The sequence below is a fragment of the Panthera pardus genome, unplaced genomic scaffold (genome assembly GCF_024362965.1).
Source record: "Panthera pardus isolate Hobbes unplaced genomic scaffold, ASM2436296v1 HiC_scaffold_7, whole genome shotgun sequence".
NCBI lineage: Eukaryota > Metazoa > Chordata > Mammalia > Carnivora > Felidae > Panthera > Panthera pardus.
Window position 1 is genome coordinate 79,614,300 of NW_026527002.1, and position 25,169 is coordinate 79,639,468.

The 25,169-nt window shown below is 54.3% G+C and overlaps 1 protein-coding gene across 18 annotated transcripts in view; it reads right to left on the bottom strand.

Moving 5' to 3' along the window:
- PTK2 (protein tyrosine kinase 2) overlaps positions 1-25,169 on the bottom strand; it is a 257,936-nt gene that overhangs the window by 26,534 nt on the left and 206,233 nt on the right. For 17 of the 18 annotated variants that reach the window (XM_019459751.2, XM_053896569.1, XM_053896572.1 and 14 more), the window contains 3 exons: positions 11,616-11,727; positions 3,778-3,864; positions 222-359 (listed from right to left, as the gene is read on the bottom strand). In XM_019459751.2, the coding sequence (XP_019315296.2) occupies positions 222-359; positions 3,778-3,864; positions 11,616-11,727 (337 nt within the window). Of the gene's footprint in view, positions 1-221; positions 360-3,777; positions 3,865-11,615; positions 11,728-12,417; positions 12,556-25,169 lie in introns of those variants that run through there. The other variant, XM_053896575.1, reaches the window with a different exon arrangement.

Here is a 25,169-nt window from a genome sequence, read left to right on the forward strand (position 1 = left end):
CTCATTACGCTCAGGCTGGTGCGCCGCCTTTCAGACGGGCGGGCTGACGGTGGCGGCATCTCTTGGTTTCAGTGAAAAGGACTCACAGAGCTAGGAAGCACTGGGGCACATGGAGCACCTTGGCATTCGAATGAGGTCACCGAAATCAACAACTCTCAGGATTCAGAAATAGAAGGTACTTTGGGCAAAGCTTCATGCTAACACACGAACATCCAGCTTACCTCCACATTGGGCTGCCACATCGATATCTCCTGTGGTCTGTGATTCCATGAGTCCGTCTGGTCCAAAAGAGATGCCTGACCCGGGTAGATGCTGCCAGCCGTGGCTGTGACCCCATGTGAACCAGGATAGCCAGACACCTGCGAATGGGAGGCAGCGGGGGTCACACTCCTGCACAGCTGTGCCCTCCACACGCAGGCCAGCGGCTAAGATGACAAAGAACACCGTGGAAACGCAACAGTGGTGCCCGAGACATCCACGTCCGGATCCCCGGAACCCGGGGCTGTGCCTCCTCACGTGGCAAAGGGACTTCACACACGGGATTGTAAATGAGGAGACTCGAGACGCGGCGGTCACCCTGGATTATCCGAGCGGACCTAACGGGAGAAGCAGGTTCCTGACAAGGGCCAAGGGGGGCCGAAGGGGAGAGAAGGGGAGATGTGGCTACTGAAACGTGCTCAGAGAGGTACGGCAGGGCCGGTTCTGAAGGCTGGGGAAGGGCTCACTGGCCAAGTGAAGCAGGGGGCCTCCGGACGCTGGTCAAGGCAAGGCAATGGATTCTCAACTAAAGCCCCAAAAAGGCAATCCATGAAGGCCGCATCGAGAGCTAAAGCGAACACACCAGCAAGTCGGAAATTATTTCCCGTGCCATTCTGCAGCCTCGATGCCAAAGCAACAGGGACCACGGTCACGGCTCTGTGGCACTGCTCCCGAGCGCTCTTCTCTAATGAGCTAGAGCTGGCGGTGAGCGAAGCCCGGCCCCGTGTCCCCGCAGCGGTGGCCATGGTAGAGACAAGGCGCTCAGGTGCACGTGCAGAAAGAGTTCAGGGCAGAAGGAAAACGAGAGGGTTGTTTATGTGGTTCCCTCCCTCAGTCACGAGAAAAAGAGGGGACGGAAGCAGCATTTGTTTCCATAACTTGCTAGGCGAGTACTGTGTGGCCAGAGTCGTCAGTTAATTCTTCAATGAGATAAAGCACAGCCAAACCCGTATTTCCAAACATCAACACGTTCTTGAACAAAGATTTCGTGCATCGGTTAGGTCTCCAGGCATGGATTTATCCCCAAATTGCATACTGACAATAAACTTTCAAATAAGGTGTATGGATAGTTCTCATAGTTTACTTAAAGGAAAATATTTTTTTAAACATTTGTTTTTTGAGAGAGAGAGAGAGTGAGCAGGAGAGGGGCAGAGCGAGGGGGGACAGAAGATCTGCCCCGACAGCATGGAGCCCAACGCGGGGCCTGAACTCATGAACCGCGAGATCATGACCTGAGCCAAAGTTGGACACTCAACCAACTGAGCCCCCCCGGGCTCCCCCTTGAATGAAAATATTTTAACAAAAAAATTCCACTAAAATAAAGTGTCCTATCGCTATTTTTGGTCAGAAGGGACACACTACTGCCAGAGAACTTTCAGGAATTTGCACAGATTTCAAGTGTTCTGTGGCAGCCACACAGCGGAGTGACAGGATCCAGTGAACATTTTAGGCCAAGAAGGAACGTGAGACAGCGGCAGGCAATGGCCCGCTGCTGTTCCCATTTGCAGGATAAAGAAACCTGGCACCTGGGGGAGGTGAATCGTTCATTTCTTCAGTGAAAATAGGAGTATTTTAATTTCTCTGCCCAATCTTTCCTCTGTTCTATACACGCCTGTAGGCACTTCAAGTGGAGACCAGTCTCCGTCCTCATGGGCTCCCACTCCACGGGGCGGCAGCCACTGACCAACGGGCACCAGAGCCCCAGGTCGTGAAAGCTGCACAGACCGGTGCCCTGACCGCACGCTCTCTCGGTCTCGTCAGCGGATGTGGCCGCGTTTTCTCTCAAGAAGCCTGGGGTCCGGTGCCTGCCCGGGGCCCGGCTTCCCTCCTTGGGCCACCCACACCCCTCCGGCTGCTCTGAGCACCACCCTAGGTCCGGGCTCCGGCTCTTCAGCCGTGATGAGTCACGGCCAGGCAAGCTGTAACCCACGCTTCCGGCGACCGAGGGGCCCAGGAGCGCCTCCCTCGAGGGTGGAGGGCACGGGGACAGTCAGTCATCGCCAGCCTGCGGAATGAGGAGCTGCCCCGGAGGACCCGATGGTTCACCCTCCCCTGGCAAGCGGGGGTCTCAGGACAGGGTCTCCCAAAACAGGGCTGCCAGTACTGTACTAGAGCTCCTGGGGGTGCCTGGTCACGATGGAATACTGCCGGGCCCCCTTCAGAATTAGTAAGCGGGGGTCCGGAGGCAGTCAGCCAGGCAAAGGGCCGCCGCGTGTCCACTTTTCGCGTTCTGTCTAGCAACATCCTTCTAGCTCGGAATGGCCTGCACTCACCCGGCAGCCCAGCACCGCACAGGGAAGAGTGTTGTGTTGTCCATACTGACCCAAGAGGCCTGGCTTTAAATAGAGTTGAGAGGCACGTAAAGGAATAAAAGTGCTTTCATCTGAGTGAAGGAGGCACAGTAAGCGGGCTTCTGTTTGCTCCCTGACACACGGGTAACTCAGGGGAGACGGCAGTTAAGGGAAGTTCTCCCTCCCCAGACAGACACTCGAGGACCACCCGCTGTTTGTTTAGCGTCTGAGTCCTTCTCCGGTCAAGCACTTTCTGTTAGAGGCCGGGTGTCACGGCTCACCCAGCCAGCCAGCTATGCAGTCGCCTCAGAGGCGCGGCAACGGCAAAGCCACAGCCGATACCAATTATAAGAGGGGGTTTTATTTCCCAGAAGCGATTTGGCCCGCTACCCAAATAACATCACTACGGGTAAACAATCTGTGGAATAGTCCCCAGCACTACAGAGGAGTGAATTAGCGACACCCTCATCAGGACGTCAACGCACAGACATCACACCCAGTCAGAGCAGCTGAGCACGGGGGACGAGCACACCCTGTCTGGTCGTTTATCTGAAAGCCAAGGACACGCCACGCCAACCTCTCCTCACAGTCAGGGTGGCTGCACCGGGCAGCGGGTGACACGGGGAAGGGGAGGGGGCCCTCCAGGCTTACAGAAGCTTTCTCCAGCCGGTGTGGCGCGGGGAGCACGGTGTCTACTTCGGTCAGAACTGGGTCGAGTATACCTCCACAGGGCAAATACCCTTCCCTCAGAAACAGAAACATTACTGACTTTGCTTCTGGTCCTTTCCTTTCGAGGACAGTCTTCCCCAATTTGCGTAAGCTACTTATTAGCCTGGAAGTCTGACAAGCTTTCCACACCTGTCCATATGGCATCTGTCCAGTTCGCAAGGTACAATCGAATGTTGTTTTTGCCTTCCAGAAAAAACGCCCAGGTCATCACTACCTCTGCGCAGTAGGAGCCGCTGGGTTCGCCTGCGCCTCCCCGAACAGAGGAAGGCGATGGGGCTGAGGACGTGGCACGGGACAGCCGCCCAGCTGTGTGAAGGCCACCCTCTGGGCGTCAACACGCCATCCACTTACAGCTACTAGTCAGAGTACTTCCTCAGTTCTCTGCGTGCCAAATCACTCGTAAGTACAGAAATGAAAAAATGAATACGTGTGACGCACCTCCCCACCCCAAACGTGAAGAAGAATGCATCTCACATCTGTCACGACTGGCAAATCATACCTGGTAATGATTGGTCTGTACCATGTGCTGGGGACTGGGATAAAATCCTTCGCTGGACCGCGGACTGGGGTAACCAGGTCTGCTGGGCTGTGAACAAATCAAGAGAGTGTCGTATGAATGAGTGTTTTGATAATTCTGTTAAGTCTATGTTTCACTGAAAAGAACAGAAAAAGGTGTTTCTCCAAAACGCTTCCATTGGAAAGAATGATCAAGGGTGTCAAGGCACTTCCGCGGGGGAAGCAGCCTGTCCCAGCGACGTCTGGGGCACAGGATACCGCCACGTGACACAACAAAGCCGCACCCCTTCCTCACGACACACACAAAGATGAGCTCAAAACCGATCGTGGATCTACACGGAAGCGGCAAAACTGCAACACTCAGGGGAGAACAGGCATCTCTGTGACCTGGGTGAGGCAACCGTTCCCTCGATACGACACCAGAAGCTCAATCGAGAGTGAAGAAAGATAACCCGCGCTTCGCCAGAATTAAAAGCTCTCGTGTTGCAAGTGAGGCCGCCGAGATAGAGAAAGAGAGCCCACGGAGTCTAAGAAAATACGGGCTGATCACTTAGGAGACAGACCCAGCAAACACAAAGAACGCTTGTAACTCAACGATGAAACGACTATCTGGCTGAACGTGGGCAAAGGGCGTGGGGCCCCAGGGAGATCCACCGGTGGCCAGGAAGACCCGGCACCCAGGAGACGCACGTCAGGTGGCTCTCCGAGCAGGAGCCGAGCCCGTGCTCCTTCCGCTCTGCTGCTTCCCGGCTGCGTGACTGTGGGCGGGCGAGGGAGCCCACTGGCTTCTGCATCTATCGAACAGGAATCCAGCTAGAGGGACGGTGAAGTCACTCCCAGCTCTAGAATTCTCAGTCTGTCTGTGGCATACATGAATTCAAAGTTCATAGCAAAAGTGGTTTAGCCTGAAATAGAAGATAAGCCCATGAAATCTTCTAACCCTGAGGGACTGAACGGAGGACAAACCCGCTGCTCTCCAGCCAAATGAAGACCAGAATAAAAGCAGGTGGACTCAGGTACCAGCAAAGCCCAGGGGAGGAAAGAAACGCCTCGGAGTCTGCGTCTCCTCCCGAGGACGCACGTGCTCCTGCAGGAGCACACGCTTTGCTTGGCTTCTGGGTGTCTAGGACCCTCTCATCACCCCACAGCTCTGCTCACACGGCCCACTGCCCGGATGCCTGCTGCCTCAGCCTGGGAAGCTCCACCCCAACTTCTGAGTCTTCCACGGTGATTCCGTGCAACCTCCTGATTTCTCCCACAGACGTGGCATCTCAGTCCTCGGCTCTCCTCCGTCACGCGATTCAAATCCTGACTGGGATTGCGGCTACCTCTGTACCTGCCCAAGCCCTGCTACTGTGGGGCTGTGAAACCTCTGCGGGTGGGGGTGCCTGGGTGGCTCAGTCGGTTAAGAGTCCGACTTCGGCTCAGGTCACGATCTTGTAGCTTGTGAGTTCGAGCCCCGCGTCGGGCTCTGTGCTGACAGCTCGGAGCCTGGAGCCTGCTTCGGATTCTGTGTGTCCCTCTCTCTTCGCCCCTCCCCCACTCACGCTCTGTCTCTGTCTCTCTCTCAAAAATAAAGATTAAAAAAAAAAAAAAAATCTCTGCGGGTGGAAATGCTCCCTTAGCCCATGAGCCTGCATTTCAGTGGCCCAGATGCGGTTTACCCCAAACTTAACTGAATAGGAGGATGGATCCCTGAGACCCCCGGAAGCAGGCAAGGGACATCAAGGGGGTGTCACAGGCTTTACTCTGTGTTCTACGGTGGCATTTTCTGTGTTCCATGACGCCTGAGGGACTACTCTTCAGATTTATATTTTTAAAGATTTCACTTGAACAAGTAGTGAAGGAGAGGTAAAAAGAAAAGAGTTCCATTATCTCTGTTCTAGAACATTGGACCGGCAACACTCATTTTTTTTTTTTTAAAGTTTATTTTTGAGAGAGAGAAAGCACAAGTGGAGAGGGGCAGAGAGGGAGGGGGGAGAGAGATTCCCAAGCCGGATCTGTACTGTCCTTGTGGAGCCTGGTGTGGGGCTCGAACCCACGAACCACGAGACCACGACCCGAGCCATGGCTTCACCGACTGAGCCACGCAGGCGCCCGCAACACTCATTTCAAAGGTATGTGTTAACATGTATGCACCGCCATGGCGGTGTGGACTCCTGGAGTCCAAGCGCGGGAGGAGGCAGAATCAGGACAGTAAGCGGCTCTCTGATGGTCGTACAGTTGTGTCCCATGGCTTGAGTCCTGGAGGTCGCATGTAAGTAACAGGCAAAAATAACAACTTTTCCTCAGTGTGGCCGTGTGCACCGAGCTGACGTGCTTTCCGTACGAGTTGACAGTTGGAGGGGCAATGTCACCGGCGGTATTTTCACCCTTTTTCAGAGGATAAAGCCGCGGCTCAGACAACTCCGTCAACGTGAAGAGGCTGCACCGTCCACGCGGGCAGACCTGCTCGACCCCCAAATCCGCTGTGCGGTGACGCCGCCCTGTGGCAAGTGTGCTTGGGCTCGACAAATAAAACGGAAAATACAGAAGGAACTGATGAGGGGCTGGCAAAGTCACCACACAACGTCCCACAGGGACTCAAATACCTGAGTGGGTAACAAAAGAGAGCACTTGCAAGGTTCCGTTTCAAAATAAAACAACAGGGAAAAGGATGAAAACGGGCTTTATGGCAGACAAGACGATCGTGAAACCGAATTCCGCGAACCCGCGACATGGAGAGCGCGTGTCCCGTCAGACGGCTGTTCGTGTTCCCTACGAGCAGGACGCCAGCTTGGCGGAGGGTGGGGGTGCGGGCTGTGGTCAGGGCCGTTCACCTCTGCGCCGCCACGTTCCCGACGGGGTCACGGGGGCGGGGCCGTCGTGGGGACTGACGTCCAGTTCTTGGAGGACGGCTTCCGCGCGAGCGCCTGGGAACTACGATTCGGCAGGTTACTCTGTCTCCTTCTCTAAGACACACACTCGGATTTTAAGGTTTTTAGAAAAGCAAACCGTGGAGCTGCAGGAGATGCTGCTCAAGTCTGGCCACGTGAGGCGGGGGAGGAAAAGCCAACACACCCTAAACCGGCGGTTCTCAGTCGGGTGGCAGTGTTCCTGCAGGCGTCCAGGGCACCCGCGAGGGCGCCGGGCTGAGCCCGACGGCACCGGGGGTCAGAACGACAGGACCCGCTCTCCTTTCAGGCACCTCGCTCGGCCTTACATAGGTCAACAGCAACGGTCCTGCTATCTGAACCCAAACAACACGGGGCACGGCTTCCCACACACTGAACCTACCAGAACAGCGGCTACTGTGCACGCTGACGCGCCATTTTGTTTTGTTTGAACTTGTACCAGGATTTTTCGCCCTTCCAGAAAATCGCATCGCCACGACCAGCGCGTTCACGCGTGGTTGGGGCCGTGGGCTCTGCAGGCCTAGCGGCCGTCTGTACCCGTGGTGTGCCCACACAGGCAAGCGCTTGACCGTCTCACCGCTCCTGAGTGTCTCCTACAGGCGTGTGCATGATGTTGTAGTTTCCTTCTATAGTTAGCAGTCTCCCGGAAGAACCGGCGTGTTGCAATTAGGAAGGCGTTTTATTACCCACGTATCCCACCTCAGGGTTAGCAGCAGGGCATCCCAAAATGCTTCTTATGTAAGCGGAGTGCTTGCTGCGTCCTGTTCGGGCTGAGAAACGCTGCTGAGACAGCCACTCTCAAACACTCTCTTCAGGACCTCTTTATATTTTCAAAGATTACCAAGGACTCCAAGAGCTCTTCTTCATCTGGAATGTATCTACTAATATTTACACCAGGAGAGATGAAAACACACACTTAAAAATAACAACAAACCGGGGCACCTGGGTGGCTCAGTCAGGTAAACGTCCGACTTCGGGTCGGGTCATGATCTCATGGTTCGTGAGCACCGAGTCAGGCTCTGTGCTGATAGCACGAAACCTGCTTCGGATCATCTGTCTCCCCCTCTTTGCCGCTGCCCTGCTTGCTCTCTCCCTCATTCTCTCTCTCTCTCTCTCTCTCTCTCTCAAGAAACAACAACAACAAACTAATTACATGTTAAAAAAGTATCTATTTTTTCAAAACTAAAAAAAAAAATCAGGGAGCAGAGGGGCACCTGTTACACGTATGTAGACAAATTCCTTCAACGTTCGGCTTCACAGAAGGAAGCCTCTCTGCTCGGTGTGCTGTGCTGTTTCGCTGACCGTAGCACACAGGGAACGCCCAGCCTCACGCAGCAGTAGAGCTGGAGAGGAGACAAGCGTGCTAACAGTTTCTTAGCACAGCTGTGGGTACTGTTTGTCGGTGTTGCCCCCAAACAACAAGCGGCAGTCTCTTAAGAGTGACTTTTGCGACGTGGACTCTGAAACGTATCGTCTGTTGGAATCCATCGCTCCGTCCTGTACTGCGAACGCATCGTCTGCCTGCCCGCGTGTGATCCTGTGATACCCTGCAGCGGTCACCTGGAAGCCGGGAGGCCCCGAGTCCCATGGACCTGTGCGCTGCCGACCCACTTCAGCATACGTACGGAGAAAGTCGTGTTTGTTCATACCGCTCTGAGCTCATCCCAAAAGCCTCAGAATTCCGACGCTCTCAGGTCACGGTGATGGGGGTAAGTTTCTCAAAATTCTAATTTTTGCTCGAAGACTCAAATTGTATCACTGGCCACAAACACTATCATTTGTTCTTGATGGCACAGTCTTGCTTCGCTCCTTGAGAAAGCACCTACCGAATGCATGACTCTGACCAACCACAGCGTCTGCCCACTCCTTTTTCAAGAAACACTGGTCTTCCACGGGGAAAGCGGTCAGTTCCACAGGCCAGCCGCACAGCAAGCGTCTTCCGGTACTTTCTGTTTCCTCCCTCGGAGGACGCGTGACCGCTTCGCCGGGGTCGTTCTGCGGCACCCCGGCGTCGCTCTGGCACAGGTGGCGAAGAACCAGTGATGACCAGCTCGGTCTGGCACTGCCGCCCTGGCGTGCATCGCGGGGACGGCCGCTTGGTCCGCGGTTACGTCTGCCGCAGGACTGCCAATGCCGGCGGAGTGGACGAGGCCAGGGACACGTGAGCATTACTACGAAATGGGTGTTGCTCCCACGGCCCTCTGAAACGGTCTAGGACCCGCAGATCCAAGAAATACATTTTTAAAACCGCAGAGAAAGATATTTTTAGCCGGAGGCTTTCCCATGAACCGACGGGGATGTGCAGGACAAATCACCGAAATGAAATGAACCCGGAGCGGGGCTCCCCGGGCTGCATTCCTCACGGGCAAACTTCTCTGAAGATTATTTTGTGTCCAAACATTGGTATTAAATATTGATGAAGAAACTGATAACAATTTTTGATAATCAGCTTTGTGGTTACGGTGCCTTTGCCATTAAGTACAATTAAGCTTTCAATTTTGAATCTGGAACGTGGGAGAGAAAAATGTTTCCCTTTAAAAAACTAATTAGGCTACGTGACAAATGTTATTAGTACACAATGTTCATCTACAAAAGCCCGAGATCCTACATGAACTGAAGAGGTTTAAGTGGAATTTATTGTCCGAAAACAGCACAGGCAGGACTATAACAACTGATGAGGCTCCAGACTTCCCGCTAAACCGGGTGGAGGGACAGGAGGTGACGCTGGGCTAGCGGGCTGGCCTCTCGGAGACAAGGGACTCAGCTGCACGCCTGTCAAATGCAGGGGCCATAAAGCAGAGTTCGATTCCACGGATCACTGTGGAGAAGGGAAAACTGTGCCCAGACCTGATTCTGGCTGGCAAGGGAGCCGGGTAATGAGTGTGTCTGTTCATGTTCATTGAGCGTCTGTAGGTTTATACTAGCGTTGGCGAGTTTCTAGCCATGAAAACGTTTAATCCAGGGCTTGCCAACCTTTTCCTCAAAGTGTCAAAGAGCGAATGTATCAACCTGTGCAGCCACAGTGATGGGGCTGCAGGCTGAAACCAGCCAGGGACAGCACACCAGTGAAGCATGCAGCTCATTCCAGTCAAACTCCAGCGACAACAACAGGCAGTGGGTTACGAGGTGCTGACCCGATCTCCGATCAGAGAGAAGAGCCTCAAAATAGGCACTCTGAAAATGTCTTGAAACCAGAAAGAAAGGCCTTTGTACTCTAAAACAGAAAAAGCCTAACCTCAGACTACACCTTCCAAAATTCAGCCACACGAGCATTATTAAACCAACATTCTACAGACTGAGCTACAGGAAAACATTGAGGCGGACAAAGTTTCTTCATTCTGTGGAGTTTTGGGGGAGCGCTACGAGATCTGGGGCTCACCGCCAGGTTCGCACAGCACCTGACGCCTCTGTGACTCCATCAGGGCTGCAGAGGCGGGACCTCGGGCAGCCTTCACCGCATCCCTGAGGGCGAGGGATGCTAAGACCCTCGCTTCACAGAGAGGATGGTGAGGCTGGGAACGGGGAGGCGGACTGCCCGGTCATCAGAGCCCCATGTGAAGAGATCCACTTGGCCCTTCGGCCTGAGGAACCAGCTTCCAGACTCTCGTGCCTCCCAGGCCCGGACCACTGTGCTGTGGCTCAGTGTATATGCAAAGCGGGAGGGCTTTACATGCTGGGATGAGGGGCTCTCAGTTCTTCTGTGGGTGACAGCAGATCTATCGTTAAATCAGGAGACACGGAGGTGCACTGGTTTCGCTCTCACTCAAAGGAACACCAGTCGAAGGTGGCGTTGGCCCTCCTCCTCTGGGCCTCGGTTTTTCTACTTGTTCAGGAGGCTGGACCAGGGAACCCTCCACCTCAAAACTTCTGAAGAACTGTGTCAATACCCATAGTCCCCTTAAATGTGTGATGTTTACTATTACACAGTTGAAAATATTGACCAAGAAAACAGAAGCTTTCAGGCATCGTTAAAAGTTGGTAGAATATTTAAATAGTACTTTGTGCTATCAGATTTCTGAACATTTTTCAGAAAGAAAATGAAATAATTGCCAGTATCTGCGTATGCTTTTAGCTCATCGAACAGAAGGTAAAGCCTACCATCTATTTAAATTCCAGAAGACGTTCTGAACTGGATTATTCATGGCAAGTAAGCCACTGTGCGAAAATACCTTTCTTTCAAAAGCAAAAGGTATCTGAAGAATTCTCAACCGCGTGAGAGGCTTTAACCGCCAACTATGAGCAGAGCCCGGCCACCGTTTGGCTGAGCACGGGGGGTGGGGGGTGGGGGTGCCTCGGTGACCTCGCAGGGCCGCAGGGCTTGGGGGAGGGGGACAGGCGAGGCCCGGGGTTGCAGCCAGCAGATCCTGACCTGCAAATGCAACGCCTCCGGCTCCCGGCCAGGAAGGCGGCCGCAGAGAGCAGGTAGGCGGCACGTGTGCACAAGGCTCGCAACCAAACCCAGCCCCAGAGGAAGGGAATTAGGGACCACGGGACTCAGTTTACGGCAGGGCGAAGCGTGGAGCGTTCAGGGGCCTGGCTTCGGTCCATCTGAGGTCTGCATCCCGGCTCCATCCTTCGCATGCTCCCTGACCAGGGGAAGCCCTCCTCCACGGCTGGCGAGCTCACTGCAGTCTGGGGGTGGGGGTGGGGGTGGGGGTGGGGGTGGGGGTGGGGCGAGCCGAGGAGGAGCCTCTGAAGACCGCGTCTAACCTCACACAGGGCCTCCAGCCGAAATGCAAACCAGGGAATGAGTGCGGTGAGGGTAACACGCAGGGAGCAGGGAGGCAGGCGAGGGGAGAGGCGTGACACTGGCGGCTCCTGGGACACCCTGACGCCCGGGTGCCTCCCACAGACAGCAGCTGCCTGCACCGGCAGCCTTGAGAGTTAGCGGGAGCGATGCCAGAGTTGGGGGAGGGGCCCCTGCTACCTTGGGTGGCGCTTCATCGGACCCTCCGGAGTCCCAGGACACTGTGACCTGTCTTCGGGATTCCATCCTCATTCGTTCTTCTTGCTGAACCTTCTCCTCCTCCAGGATGGTGCTAGAGAGACAACACACGGTTCAAGGGGAGCTGACAGCCGGAGCGAGCGGGCACACACCAGGCCCCCCACCCCCGGGCTGATGTAAGGAGCGCCGGCCGGCCGACGAGAGGGCAACGAGGACGAACGGGAGAGCCGATCCGGTCTCTAAGGCTAGAGGAGCCCCGGTCCCGACGGCGAGCCCGCTTTCAGCACAGCCGCAGGGGAGAGAAGGGCAGCGGGTGAGACCGGAGAGACCGGAGAGCTCGTGGAAACCCAGAGGAGCGCCAGGAGGGGAGGTCTGTGAGCAGAACGGCACGGCCCCGAGACACCCCGAGCAGCACTTGCTCGGGCACGGCCACGCCTCGGGACGGGCTCCTCACACGCACACAGGCCCCCACCCCAGCGCGCCGGGGGACAATCCACAATCCGGCCAGTAACCTCCCCAACTCTCAGCTTTATCTTGTCGGGAAAACGAGGCCACGGGCCGCCGGTGCCGCCGCCTGCCACGCCGAGGCCACCTGCCGCCCCGCCTGGCCCCGGCCCCCATCCCCACGGGCCGCCGCGGCTCCTGAGCCGTGGCCGCCAGCCCACACACCGCCCGGAGCAGCCGCCGCGAGCCTCACCAGCTCCCCAGTCTGCAGCGCCTGCCCCCTCCCCCCCCCGCCCCCGGGGCTCGGTGGGCAGCAGGTCCCCGAACCCTCGGTCCTCACCGGGCTGCGGCTCTCTCCCGCACGCCTGCGGCCCCCGGCTGCTAAGAATGACGCTCATTCACGGTTTCGAGCCTTCTGGCAGAGCGCAGTCAATAACCACCCAGAATTACTCATGAAAGAGTGAGGTCAGCTGCACAGACCCTTTCCAATCTGGGAATCTGCTCAACTGTTTCAAAAAGACATTCCTGCCTGATGGGAGGCTGGAGCGGGCTGTTTCTCACACAAGCTAACTCATGCGATCACCTTAAAGTCAGGAAAGCACAGAAATTCATTTCATAATTGCTCTGAGTCAGCAAACCATTACTACAGACGTGAGGGCTTTTTTTTCTTCTTTTAAAGGCATGGGAATGTTTTCCTCACTGATGACATTAGTGCGTTAGAGTAAAAGCTTTCGGTCCCAAGATTCCACTCCCTCTTGAAAACATGAGTGTGGTTTCCTTCGTGCTCCAGCCAGACGATTACGGCTTAGAGAGGAGCACAGAACCCGAAGAGCACTTAAGAGTTAGCGTCACCCTCCAGGCTGGCAAGGGGCGTGCCGAGCCGGCACTGCCAGGAGGCTGGCCCTGGGGCTGAAGGAGGCCAGAACCCTGGTCACGATGCACCGCCAGCATGCGTCCGCTCGCCTCCTGCTCCCACTGGGCTGAGAGCTGCGACCTGACAGCCCGTTGTCTTGCGTCCAGAATCAGCGTAGACGTGGAGCATCGCTGTGCACACGAACGACGACGAGGCACAGGGCGCCCGGGGGAGTCAGTCCGTTAAGCGTCCGACTCTCGATGTCCGGCCGGATTCCTAGCAGTGCTGGCTCGGCACACCCCTTGCCGGTCTGGAGGGTGAGGTCACGATCTCACAGTTCGTGGGTTCAAGCCCCAGCGCAGAGCCTGCTTGGGATTCTCTCTCCCTCTCTCTACCCCTCCCCTCCCCTTCTCTCTCCCTCTCCGCTCCTCCCTCATTTGTACTCTGTCTCTTTACCTCTCTCTCAAAATACTGAAAACAATGAGAGGTGAGTGGGTGAGTGAAGCCACAACCAGTAGAGTCAACTTGCTGAGCGGTCAACAAGTTTCCAGCCCTGTACTGTCCACAGGGAAGGAGTGCAGGCCACCTTCTTTCAGATGGCCACTGGGAACCAGAGTCCAGCCTGGGGCCAGTGGCCCGAGAGAGGAGCTCCCCAGGGTTAGTTTGCACCCTGCTCTCATCCAGGGCCCTCAAGATAAGTAACAGACCCCAAATCAGAATTTCCAAACATTTCACAGTTTTTAACGACTGAAAAACCCATAAAAGTCAAGGAAAAATCATCTTTTTTTTTTTTTTTCCCAACTTCTTCAAATAATTAAAATACGGGCAAGCTATGAGGTGGCCAAGCAGGACATGTTCTTTAATGCCACAGGAACTGCATTTTAAGTAGGCCCCACTGAGGCAGTTTATTTCATAAGGCTTGTTTTGTGATATGGGCCACCCTGATCTTAAGGTTACCGTTCCCCCACAAAAACTTCCAGAAGGTCACGTGAGGTCCCTTGCCATGGGAGACCCTCTCAGGCTCCGTCCACCCTGGTTCTTCCATCCACATCCGCTCTCCCCCACTCTCTCCGAATCCTTCACCGTAGCCCTTTGACCACATAACCACGTATGCGATTTCACTGCTCCGTGGGATCTGGACTGTGCGTGTCCCACCGCTGTCCTGTCCATTTACAGCAGGTGCACGTGGCAGGCAGTGCGGTATCTCTTTAACTGAACCCGCTAGTCACGCCCCTTGTAGGGCAGCGGTAACGGGGAAGAGTCCTTGGATCCCGGTATTTGGTTCTCATCCCGAAAATCACATGTCAGAATGCTTCTGAGAAACCGTCACTTGTTGCTCAGAGTAGTCAAGAGTATAAATAACTCATAAAAGATCTGTTTTTACAGTGGGAAGGCTAGTCCATAGACGGAGTAGGCGTGCACACGGAGACATTTCTGGGCCGTTCTCTCCAAAGCTGCGGCACAAGCCCGAGCAACAGGCTAGAAAGCGCAGAGGGTCAAGGAGGTCAAATTTAAACATATTTTCCCAAACTGCAAATATCTTTAGTAGCAATACATTCCATGTGAAAGAGTCGGGCCGCCTGCTGTGAGCTGGCAGGGAGCCCCACGGTCTCCCCTGGGAGGCCAGTCTCTAGGTCTCAAACTTGCAAGCGGATGAACGAGTGAGGGCTTGGGCTCTTCCTTTACAGACATCCGAACGCGTGCCCATCGACCAGCCCCACTTCGTGAGACAGGTGTGAAAGGAGAAGGAAGTGCTGTATGTGATGTTTCTTTTATTTTTCCACTTCCCTCCCAACAACAGAAATGGTCCTCAAAGGAATCGAGTCCGATTCCGAGGACAGAGAGCGTGGGGGGGCTGCCGACTGTGCTCTCGTGGTCTTGCGCCCTCCGTGAGCAAGTACGGCGAGGTCTGATTACATTTCCATTCTGGAGCGACACAATGTGATTTCACTTCTGAGGCATTTTCACGGAGAGGAAAGGAGCGGTCCAATGGGTTCCTCTCCTTCCAGGACTGAGCTAAGACACAGAAACAAATCTTCAACCCAGACTGGGTTCGGAGTGGAGAAGGGCCGTCGGTCCTGCACAGCTGATGGCCGAGCCGTCCAGGCTGTCCAAGCAGAGAGCGAGGGCCACAAGCTGTGGGCTGCGCCTCTGCTGGCCCGTGTGGCTGCAGGTGGCCTCGTCTTTTTCAGCGCGTCTGCTTATTCCTAAATGAGACTAGTAGTGTCTGTCCCACCCATCGTTAGGGTGGGGAAACAAAGCATGCGGGGGGAAATCAGTAAAACTTTTAAGTAGATGTCAGTCAGCTCCGCACTTTTTCACCTGACCTTCTGCTACTAGGAAAGAAAGGAGATTTTCTGTTTCGTTTCTGCGGCGTTTCTCGTGTGAGTGGAGGCACTACCGTTCTCTCCTCTGAAGCTACACAACATTTCTTCTTTTAAGTATAGGAAATACCCTTTGCTTGAATAACGTTATTTTCAAGATTGGGCTTTGATCACCTAAACACAAAATCAGTCTGGGTTTATAGGCTACTTAGGCGAATCTGGAAAACATCCAGACTGAAAGGAAAAAAAGCCAAGAGGGAAAGAGCTCGTTCTGGCAAGTTCTCAGGAATACCAGTTTTGAAACATGATCTCCTTTAATTACCCAACACTGCCTCACCACAAAGGAATGGAATTGACCTTTTAACAACAACAACAACAAAAACCCGGCTGATATCTTTGCAGAAAACAAGTCTGGAGACTTTAGATGAAACTGAACTGTGTATCTGTAAGTGGCTGACTGGGGAGCTAAATGCAAAACCTGCAGTGGTACAGCGCCTGCCTGGGCTCTTCGTCTCTTACAAACGGCAGAGGAGCCTGGACGTCTGGTTTCACGAAGGCACCAAGACTGCGTTTCTCTTCGTGTTTCCCAAACTGCAGGAAATAGCGCACTTTTGTTTGCTTGTGGCACTGCTCATCTCAAAATGCTTTTCATAGAAGGGATTTCTACTGAAATCTTTCTTGGGGCACCTGGGTGGCTCAGTCAGTTAAGCCTCCGACTTCGGCTCGGGTCATGATCTCATGGTTTGTGGGTTCGAGTCCCTCGTCGGGCTCTGTGCTGACGGCTCAGAGCCTGAAGCCTGCTTTGGATTCTGTGTCTCCCTCTCTCTCTGTCCCCTCCCCTGTTCATGCTCTCTCTCTCTCAGATAAACAAACATTAAAAAAAAAGTCTTTCTTTAAAAATCGTGACCTCTTTCTGTTTCTGGCAAGTCTGCCCAGCTCCTATTGGACCAACACTCATGCGGACAGTGACTATGGGCTATGGACCTAGGACAGCACAGGAGAGCAGCCCACAGCAGCCAGACTCTGAGGGGGCTGGCACCATGGGGGCCATTCGCCAGAAAGCAGGCCCTAGTCTCATAGATTCTGCCCAAATCTCTAGCTGAACCTGGAACCACGCACACAGGACAGGCTCTGAGCAGCCCCGCTAAGGCTAAGAGAACTGAACTGAGACATAGGCTACTGCCCACAGCATGGGGAGAGAATCTGCGATCCGAGACCAGCCTAGCTAATTGCCTGCTAAAACACACAAACCATTCTCCAGAGGAATATAACTGATTCCAGAGTTTCTGCGATCTATCACTCACAATGTCCGGTGCAGAATCTCTATAAACTCAAAAATACTCAACATACAAATAAACATGAAAGTGTGATCCATTCTCATGAGGAAAAAACAGTGTAAAAGACGCAACTCCAAAGACAACTCAAGGTTGGAATTAGCAGGCAGGGACTTTGAAGAGCTACTGCATTCAAGGATATAAAGGAAAATCTGTTCATAATTAATGCAAAGATCAGGAATGTCAGCAAGGAAATAGAAACTGTAAGAAAGAGCCAAATGAAAACTCTACAATGAAAAATACAGTATCCGGAACGAGATCTCTGCAGGATCGAATGACTGGTAGGGTGGAGATGACAGAACAGTTAGGTGGCCTGAAGATAAATCAATTCAAACGATCCAATCTGAAGGACTTGGACAAAAAAGACCGGGGTTGGTGGGGGCGGGGGTGGGGGAGAAAAACAACACCCTGGGACGTGAAGGATGCTATCACGAGGAGTAACAAACACGCAATGGGAATTTTAGAAGAAACTGAAGCAGAAAATACCTGCACGAGTAGTTGTGAAAGTCATACACTTACAGATTCAGGAGTGTCAGGGAAGCCAACGTAAGATCCATACAGAGAAAACCACACCCGGTGCATCCTCGTTAAACTGCAGAAGTCCAAAGATGAAGAGGAGCCCGTGGAAGCGGCCAGTACAGAACGACAGAGCACGGACAGAGGGATGGTTTCTTTCCCAAGGAAGTCCCCTGACTTCTTACTAGAAAGAACAGAGGTCAGGAGGCAGCGCAAGAACAGCTGTAACGCGCTGTCAAGTCGGAGCTCCATTCCAGTGAGATGAAGTTCAATTCGTTTTCAGATAAGAACCCCAAAACTAACGGAATTCACCACCAACAGACGTACACGGGAAACGCTCAAGTTCTTCGGGTGAGTGGGAAACTGAACGGAAGACGCCTTGCTGGGAAAGAATGAAGTGCACTGTGCAGAGTTAGGTATGAAAGGCTGTTTCTTTGCTTAAAATACTAGCTAACACACACACACACACACACACACACACACAATCTCATTCTGAGAGGTCACTAACATTCACACATGAAACCTATGGCATCTAGAGCACGAAGGAGCGAGGTGGTGGCAAACGGGTCTTCTCGGCTGCCAGGACTCGACCCCAGTAAGCACAGTCCAGTTGCTGAGTCAACCCGAAGGAGGTGGGGAAAGTGAAACGTGCATGTTGCCATCTCCGGAGCCATCACTACAATTAAGCGCGGAAGGTACTGCTGAAATGCAGGTTGGGGCTTAGAGAGAGAGGTGTGGGAGAGAGGCCGTTGTCCTCCAGGTGCCGAACCCTCAGCCAAGGACAAATGGACCGAGCACAGGGCACTTTTGCTTCCCTCCGGGCTGGGCTTTAGCCGCGTGTCAATCTGTACCCGGCACAAAGCCAGGGTTTCTCCATCTGCTTCCTGCACTCCTCCGTCCGCCACCTACACAGAAAGGGAGACCTTCGTGGCCGCTCTGCTGTCCCCTCACGTTCTTAGGGATAATGACCCCGGAGACAAAATTCAGTGAAGAAGAATGAAAAACGGCTGCAGAGGAGGCAAAACTGGCAACAGAAACAGGACGGAGGGCAAGGGTTTCCATGTGGGCTGGGAGGGCAGCACTCCGACCGGACGGAGTCACTGTGTGCAGGACTGACACATAACGCCTCATCTGGTCGGAGGCCTCTCCTTACAGTCACACAGGTGAGGGAAGACCACAGCGCGTGGGGAAATCCAGGAGGCTGGGAGCAGTCAGCGACCCGGTCAGGCAGGAGGGCACACTGTGGCCGATGGGCAAGAAAGAGCCCTGGTCTTGGAGGCAGGACAAAGGGGCCCAGGGTCTGAGGTCTGCCCCTCGTGAGCCGCACAATCCAGGGCAAGTCACAGGACTTCCTGAGCCTCGGGCTCCTAAGCGAAAAGGGAAATCGCTACTCGTTCTTAAGAACCGCTGTGAAGTCAGGGGCGCCTGGGTGGCTCAGTCAGATGAGCGTCTGACTCTTGACTTCGGCTCAGGTCACGATCCCAAGGTCGTGGGATCGAGCCCCGCGTCAGGTTCCATGCTGCGCGTGGAGCCTGCTTAAGATTCTCTTTCTCACTCGTGCTCATTCGCTCTCTAAAATCAAAAATGAAAGTAAAAAGAACTGCTCTGAAGTCAAAGAAGGAAATAGGCATGAAAATGACCTCTGCAGCCGTGTAAGTACAAAAGACTAATTTTTATGAAATGCACATTTAAACCTCACTGGAAATCTGCTCACACAAAACCAAGCTGCGGAGGTGTAACGATACACCCTCGTGTGGGCAGGAGCCAAGGACGGGTCACGAGGAGCCTCACGGAAGCAGTTGAGACACACTTAGCGCAAAAAAGGTCAATGTCGTATCAATTCCTACTAAATTGCAATTTACTCTTGACTTTTTAAATTACTGGTAAGCCTAAGGATGAAAAAAAGAAAACCCAACAAACAAAAAAACCCCTGAAGTTCAGACGCCGTGAACATTTGAAGATGTGTGTAGGACGACCTGAGAAACTGATTACTCTTCTAGATAATATCTAGACCCAACAGGTTGGCGAGGGAAGGATACAGATATGATGACTAAAGAGAGATTCAGACACCACCTTTGAAAGGAATTTTGGAAGCAAATACAAAACCACTTAAGAAAATACACAGAGAAGTGGCACAAATACCTTGAATCATCAATCAGACCCAGAGCTTTTAATTTAGAGTCCACTTACTAGGATAAATGAAGACTCAAAAAGGATTAAAAAGGCTTGTATAAGACACCGTTCACGGATTAAAGGTGGAAGGTCCACATCTCTACGACACATCTGTGAAATGTCGTCATATTCGGTATGTGGATCACGACACCTAACGCTCTTAAATCCAGGTGACCAGACTTCTCTCTGAAGTACCTGGTCGCTCCTCTGTGCGCTGAGATGCCCAAGTCCCTTCCAGATCTTCGGGAGCCGTTCTGGTGTGATCAGAGCAGCGGTGACAGGGCGTGCGCCCACCCCGAGCCTCACACAGCCCGAAGCATTTCAGACAGTTTCTCGTGACCCTGAAAACCAAGCTGGGTGGGACGTGGGACCCGGCTCCTCCAGGGAGGCAGGGTCACTTGCCCAAGATCACGCAGCCTTCTCAAATCCCTTCTTCGGCTCTGAACTTCCTAACACAACACTCACCACTCTGAACAGCAGGGTGAGCTCCCGTCTGCGCCCGCACCCGTGCAGGTTCTACCTCCCCGAGCACCGGACGCACGGTTCGTGTCCGGGTTGGGGTGGGGGAGGGGGCAGCCTGCAACTTCACTGGAGTCGATGGTCAGACGTGGTCCGAAAAACATGTAATAAATCCGCGGCCGCAGCCGCTCCAAGCTGTTACTTCCTAACCGGACACATCTCTCACAGGCCAGCTTTGCTTGACAAAGTTCAAAAGCAAACACGACCACATTCTCAACCTGACAGCCCGCCCTCCCCTGCCCCCAAGGCCCGCGCTGCAGACGGCCTCCAGTCACCCCTGCGGGGCCTCGTGTGCGACTTCCACCGCCGCTCCGCGCCGTATCTGGGGCCCCAGAGGCCCACGCGGCACGTGCCGCACACTCGGGAGGTGACGGGACAAAGATTCGATGCCAGCGCCCGGCGGCCATGCGGGTGGTGGGCCCGCACACGCCAGGTGCTGCCTCTCCCTCTGGGGAATTTCTCTGGTTCCGACTGAAAACAAATAAGAGAATCACAGGAGCAGGATTCCTTCGAACACTGTGGTTCTTTCTTTTCTTCCTTCTTTCCCCTTTTTAACTAAGCACTGACCACGTGCCCACAGTCGCGGTCCCAAGGCAGAGCGCGACAGTGCACATACGGATATCTAGCCGCGTCTCGGGTCAAGGCCTGGCGCGCCCGGGACTCAGCGGGCTCACTGCCCAAGCTCGGCCCTCCAGCCTCCTTATTTGTGAACGGGCGGTGGTGACGTCACCTACGTCTCCAAGGACCGTGAGGACTAAGATGACCTAACGTGTGAGAGTTCAGGGCACAAGACCTGGCAACGGAAAGCACTTAGTAGCTGCTGGTTCTCGATGGCACCACTATGGAAGCTGACTGTAGAGGGCAGAGACCGGCCATCAAGGAACATGGTTTGCTTTAAGAGGTCTTCCTGAAGACCACAGCGATGGAGACCAACTCAAAGCACGGAGCGCCTTCCCCAGTGACACGTATCGGGTCAGCGTTCTTTCAGGGAAATGGTTATGTTCTTTTACCACTTACATTCTTTTTTTTTTTTTAACGTTTATTTATTTTTGAGAGAGAGACAGAGTGCAAGCAGGACAGGGGCAGAGAGAGAGAGGGAGACAGAATCTGAAGCAGGCTCCGAGCTCCGAGATGCCAGCACAGAGTCCGACGTGGGGCTCCAACTCACAAATGGTGAGATCACGACCTGAGGCGAAGTCAGAGGCTCGACTGACTGAGCCACCCAGCCGCCCCTCCCACTTATATTCTTTTGCCTAAACTTCATATGTGAAAACAGTGAGCATAGAAACATGGAGTCGTTTCCAAAGGTTTAAAAAACCATTATGTCTGGGGCGACTGGAGTGCTCGTTCACCGCTGGGGGCAGCACGTTGTATCGGCTCCGGAAAACCAGCAGGACCTACTGACCCTACACCTGTGCCCGCCCGCTGACATTCAGAGACACGCCCAGCTGGCATTCCTGTCCCGACGCTCACCAAAAAGACACAAGAGTGCTCTGGGCAGCCCGGCTGGAAAGCATGTACGTTCCCAACAGGAGGAGGGATAAACCGGAACACCACAGAGTGAGGAGAAAGAGGGGCAACTGCCTGAATAATGCGGATGGTCTCCAACTAACTGCTGAACGAAATAAGCAACGAACAAAAAAGCTCACACTGAGTGATACCACTGACATAAAGCTCAAAGGCAGGCAGAGCCAATCCACGGTTAGCGGTCACCCTCGGAGGGTGAACTGTCGTTGGAAAGGGCTGTTTTCTTACTCTGCATGTTGGCTGCGTGGGTGTGCCTGACTTGTGACAAACCAAAGAGCTGTTTACTTCCCGGCATGTTTATACGTTCACATCTTTGCATGGCAGTAAAAAGTTTAAAAGATACAAAAATCACGGTGTGGAAGTTTACACTGGAATTTTATTGGCGTATTGCCCTCATTTGCCAAGAAAGGACTTAAGAAAGTCCACATGAACCTCACATGCCTCCCCAGGCTCAGCTGCCAACAGGCGACCTTGCTGTGTGGCGGCACAAAGCCCTGGGCCAGGCCGGGTGCCGGGGGAAGCGTGAGCTCCGGGAGGGCAGACACTGAGGCTGGGACTGCAGTTTCCTCGGCATGTGGGCTACTGAAGAACTAACTGAGCTACCCAGGGATTAAGTGGTGCTTTCATTCAAAAACTGCTCCGTGCACCCTTACAGCCTGTCAGTCGGGACATGCGTGGCTCGGTGCACACTGGGGTCACGTTCACTGCAGGTCCCCGGGAGTGCTTCCACTCGTTGACAGGCCACCCGCAGGTTCCCGTCCCTGTGCTTCTCTGGGGGTTCACATCCGTGAACAAGAACGCAGGATGTACGGAGGACAGACGTGGGAGTCCTGGGGATCCACCCGTGGAAGTGTGGCCCGGGACTGTCTGACTCGGCGGGGCGAGGCTCATCCCGAGAGCCTTTTCTCAACACACAGTGAACGACAAACATATGGCCCCAAAATGCATGCAGTCCACGGTAATTGGGGTTCATTCGAGGTCTTTTCTTTTAAGGTCACGGAGAATGGGATTCGGGAAACACTTTTAACTGACCTGGAGTAAAGACTCCCGAGATTTACTACTTCGTCAAAATCTGTGATACGATAAAAACTGCGTAAAACTCGATAAAAGAATCTATTTAATCATATTGTGACGTACTGTGACCTATAAGTGTCCAAGATCTATTATATATGAAGTTAACGTTTTTTGGCCTCTTTGGGAGCCATATTACACACGTTCAAGATGCAAAGTTAAACTCCACTTCTGACTAAACAGAAACAAACAGAATTCACGCTCAACAACCCGTGTTAACTGGGCGCAAGAGAGCCAGAAGTCAGAGTCCAGGCACAGTATGTATTTTGTGTGTGTGTGTGTGTAGGACATCATTATATTTAGTTCTACAAATTCACCTTGCAGAGTTTGGGGAACTACTTTTCCTAATGCAGCAGTCCTTCAGTGAACGCTGATGTGAGCTTTCATGCGCAAGGCCATGATTGGAGCGTTGTGCGGGCCCTACTGTGCGCAGGCCCCTGGCCCGCGGGTGCGGGCGGCACCGAGGCGAGTATGACGATCCCTGCCCTCAAGGAGCCTCAGTCTAGTAGGGCTGGGACATACTAGACTGTGAGCTCCTCGAGGGCAGGAAAGGTGTAGTCCTCCTGCCCCAGAGACCGGGCCCCAGGCTCAGCCCTCGTGGCGCCCACGGTGTTTGTGGAACGGGCTGAACGCGGGCGCAGCCGTCTGTGGCAGCACAGGGGGAGCACGACAAGAACAGAGTGCTCCGGAGACTCCGCGGGGGAGGCTCGTCAGCTGTGGAGCCGCTGTGCGAAAGAAGGCGAGAAAGATGGGCAGGATTCCACCAGGTGGAGAAGAGGGCATCCCAGGCCGAGGGGGTTAGTGAGGCCACCGTGTGAGAAAGGGGCAGGATGGAAGGAATCCTCAGTCTATTCTGGAAGCCTCCACCTCACATGGGACGGGGGGTGGGCGGTGGGGGTAACAGGAACCCACTGAGGGCCGTTCCAGTGAGGGAGCTGCTTGTCTGCAGTGATGATTCCTAAGATCCGCTAAGGAGCTCTGCCGGACAGACGGAGGGCGGTCTGGGGGAGGGGAGGGGTCTGAAGACACTGTGTCGAGTCTCCCCAGCTGCGCAGCTGGGGGACAGTGAGGGATCAGCGCTCACTCCAAGATGGAGACGAGGAAAGGTACCTTTGTAACCTACAGAAGGCGAGGGCCAGGGGCTGCCCGGGAGGCAAGGTGACTGGCTGGCTGTAGGATGAACGGGGGCCCAGCAGCCGTCTAAAAGGCGGCTTTGGGACTCGAGAGAAACGGTGGGACGGAAGCTGCAGACACAGAGGCGAGAGTTAAGACGGCCCAGGAAGCGCACTGAGAAAGGAGGGCGGCCCAGGACGGACATGTGCTTGGAACTCATAGCGTCGTGGAAGAGCAGCAGGGTGGCGAGACAGAGGAGGAGTCTGGGAGGCAGGGGGAGGGACCGGTGTCACAGAGGGGAGGAATTCTGAGGACAGAATCTGTCAAATTCTGAGGAAAGATCAAGGAGGAACAAAAAAAAGTATGAGCGAAACATGAAACAAAGCACATTCAAAATCCAGCTCTAGCAGTGAGAGCACGAATCATTAGCTGAAGGACAGTCGAGAAACTGGAGACTTTAGGCCTGAAGAGAGGCGTCTGGAAACACTTGAAGGACTGTCACGTGGAAGGCAGAGCTGAGTTGTTCTGTGGGGCCCGACAGGATGGGCCCAGGCCCGCAGGGGAGCGTCACGGGGCCCCAGGAGGAGCCCCTCGCAGAGCGTGCTTCTCGCTGTACGGGACCTGCTGGCCCGTCTGGTCCCCTGGGCTGTGAACCCTGGGGGCGGCTTGTGCTGTGTTCACCGCTGAATCCCCAGAACCTCACTGACAACGAAGGAGGCGCTTAGCCAAGAATTCCTGACTGGACGAATGTCTTACGTCTCTGCCAGCAGCCTTACTAATTCCTCCCTGAAGCACGCTCCTCCCACGGAGACTTGTCTGGCGAGCGGACTCGCCTGAAGACGGGGTGGGGCTTCAGGCACTGGGGGGTAAGGATGGGCCGGAGGCACTACCAGGACCTCTTGGATCCTGACACTCGGTAATTTTTATGAAAAAAACCTAAAATACACCAAAATTTTAAAGTTCGCACACAAAATAGAGGAAGCGTGAAACCGGTGAAACAGCACACGTTCAACCACGGCGTTGGTTACACAATGAGGCTCCCCGTGGGTATGTATCACGTGACGATATCTTACTGCTTACAGTGCTAAGTTTCAGTCTAGACTTCAATTCGGCAACTGTTCACTGAGCACGTATCAGACCCCTGTGCCGGGGCCGCAGAAATGAGCACGACGCGGTGATGCCCGTCGAGAGCGCGGAGCCTGGCCGGGGACCAGACACGCAGATGCGGAATCCTCAGGCCAGGTGGCAGGGTCCGCTGTGGGCAGACACCCTGAGGGGCCCCGCAGGCCGCCAAGTCCCCGTGTGCTCCCTCCGGGGGCCCGGGAGCTACCGAAAGTCTGGGTCTGACCACGCGTGGCACCAAGCACGAGCCGCCAGACGGCCGCGCAACAGGCAGGGGGGTGTTTTAACTCTAACAGAAGAAGTAGCGAAAAGGTTCCGGAGGGTGGCCATCTCTCTGGGGGCAGGGCTGATTAGGGAAGCCCCCCGAAGGGGTGACATCTGAGCAGGATTCTGGACACCGAACAGGTGGTCATGTGTCAGGAGAGGAGGAGCACGCAGATGGCGGGCTGTGCCGGGAGAAGCGCAAGCGGTTAGGAGCGTGCCGGCGATGGGAGGAGGGCTGGGGACGGGACCGACAGGCAGCCGGGGACGACATTCCTGT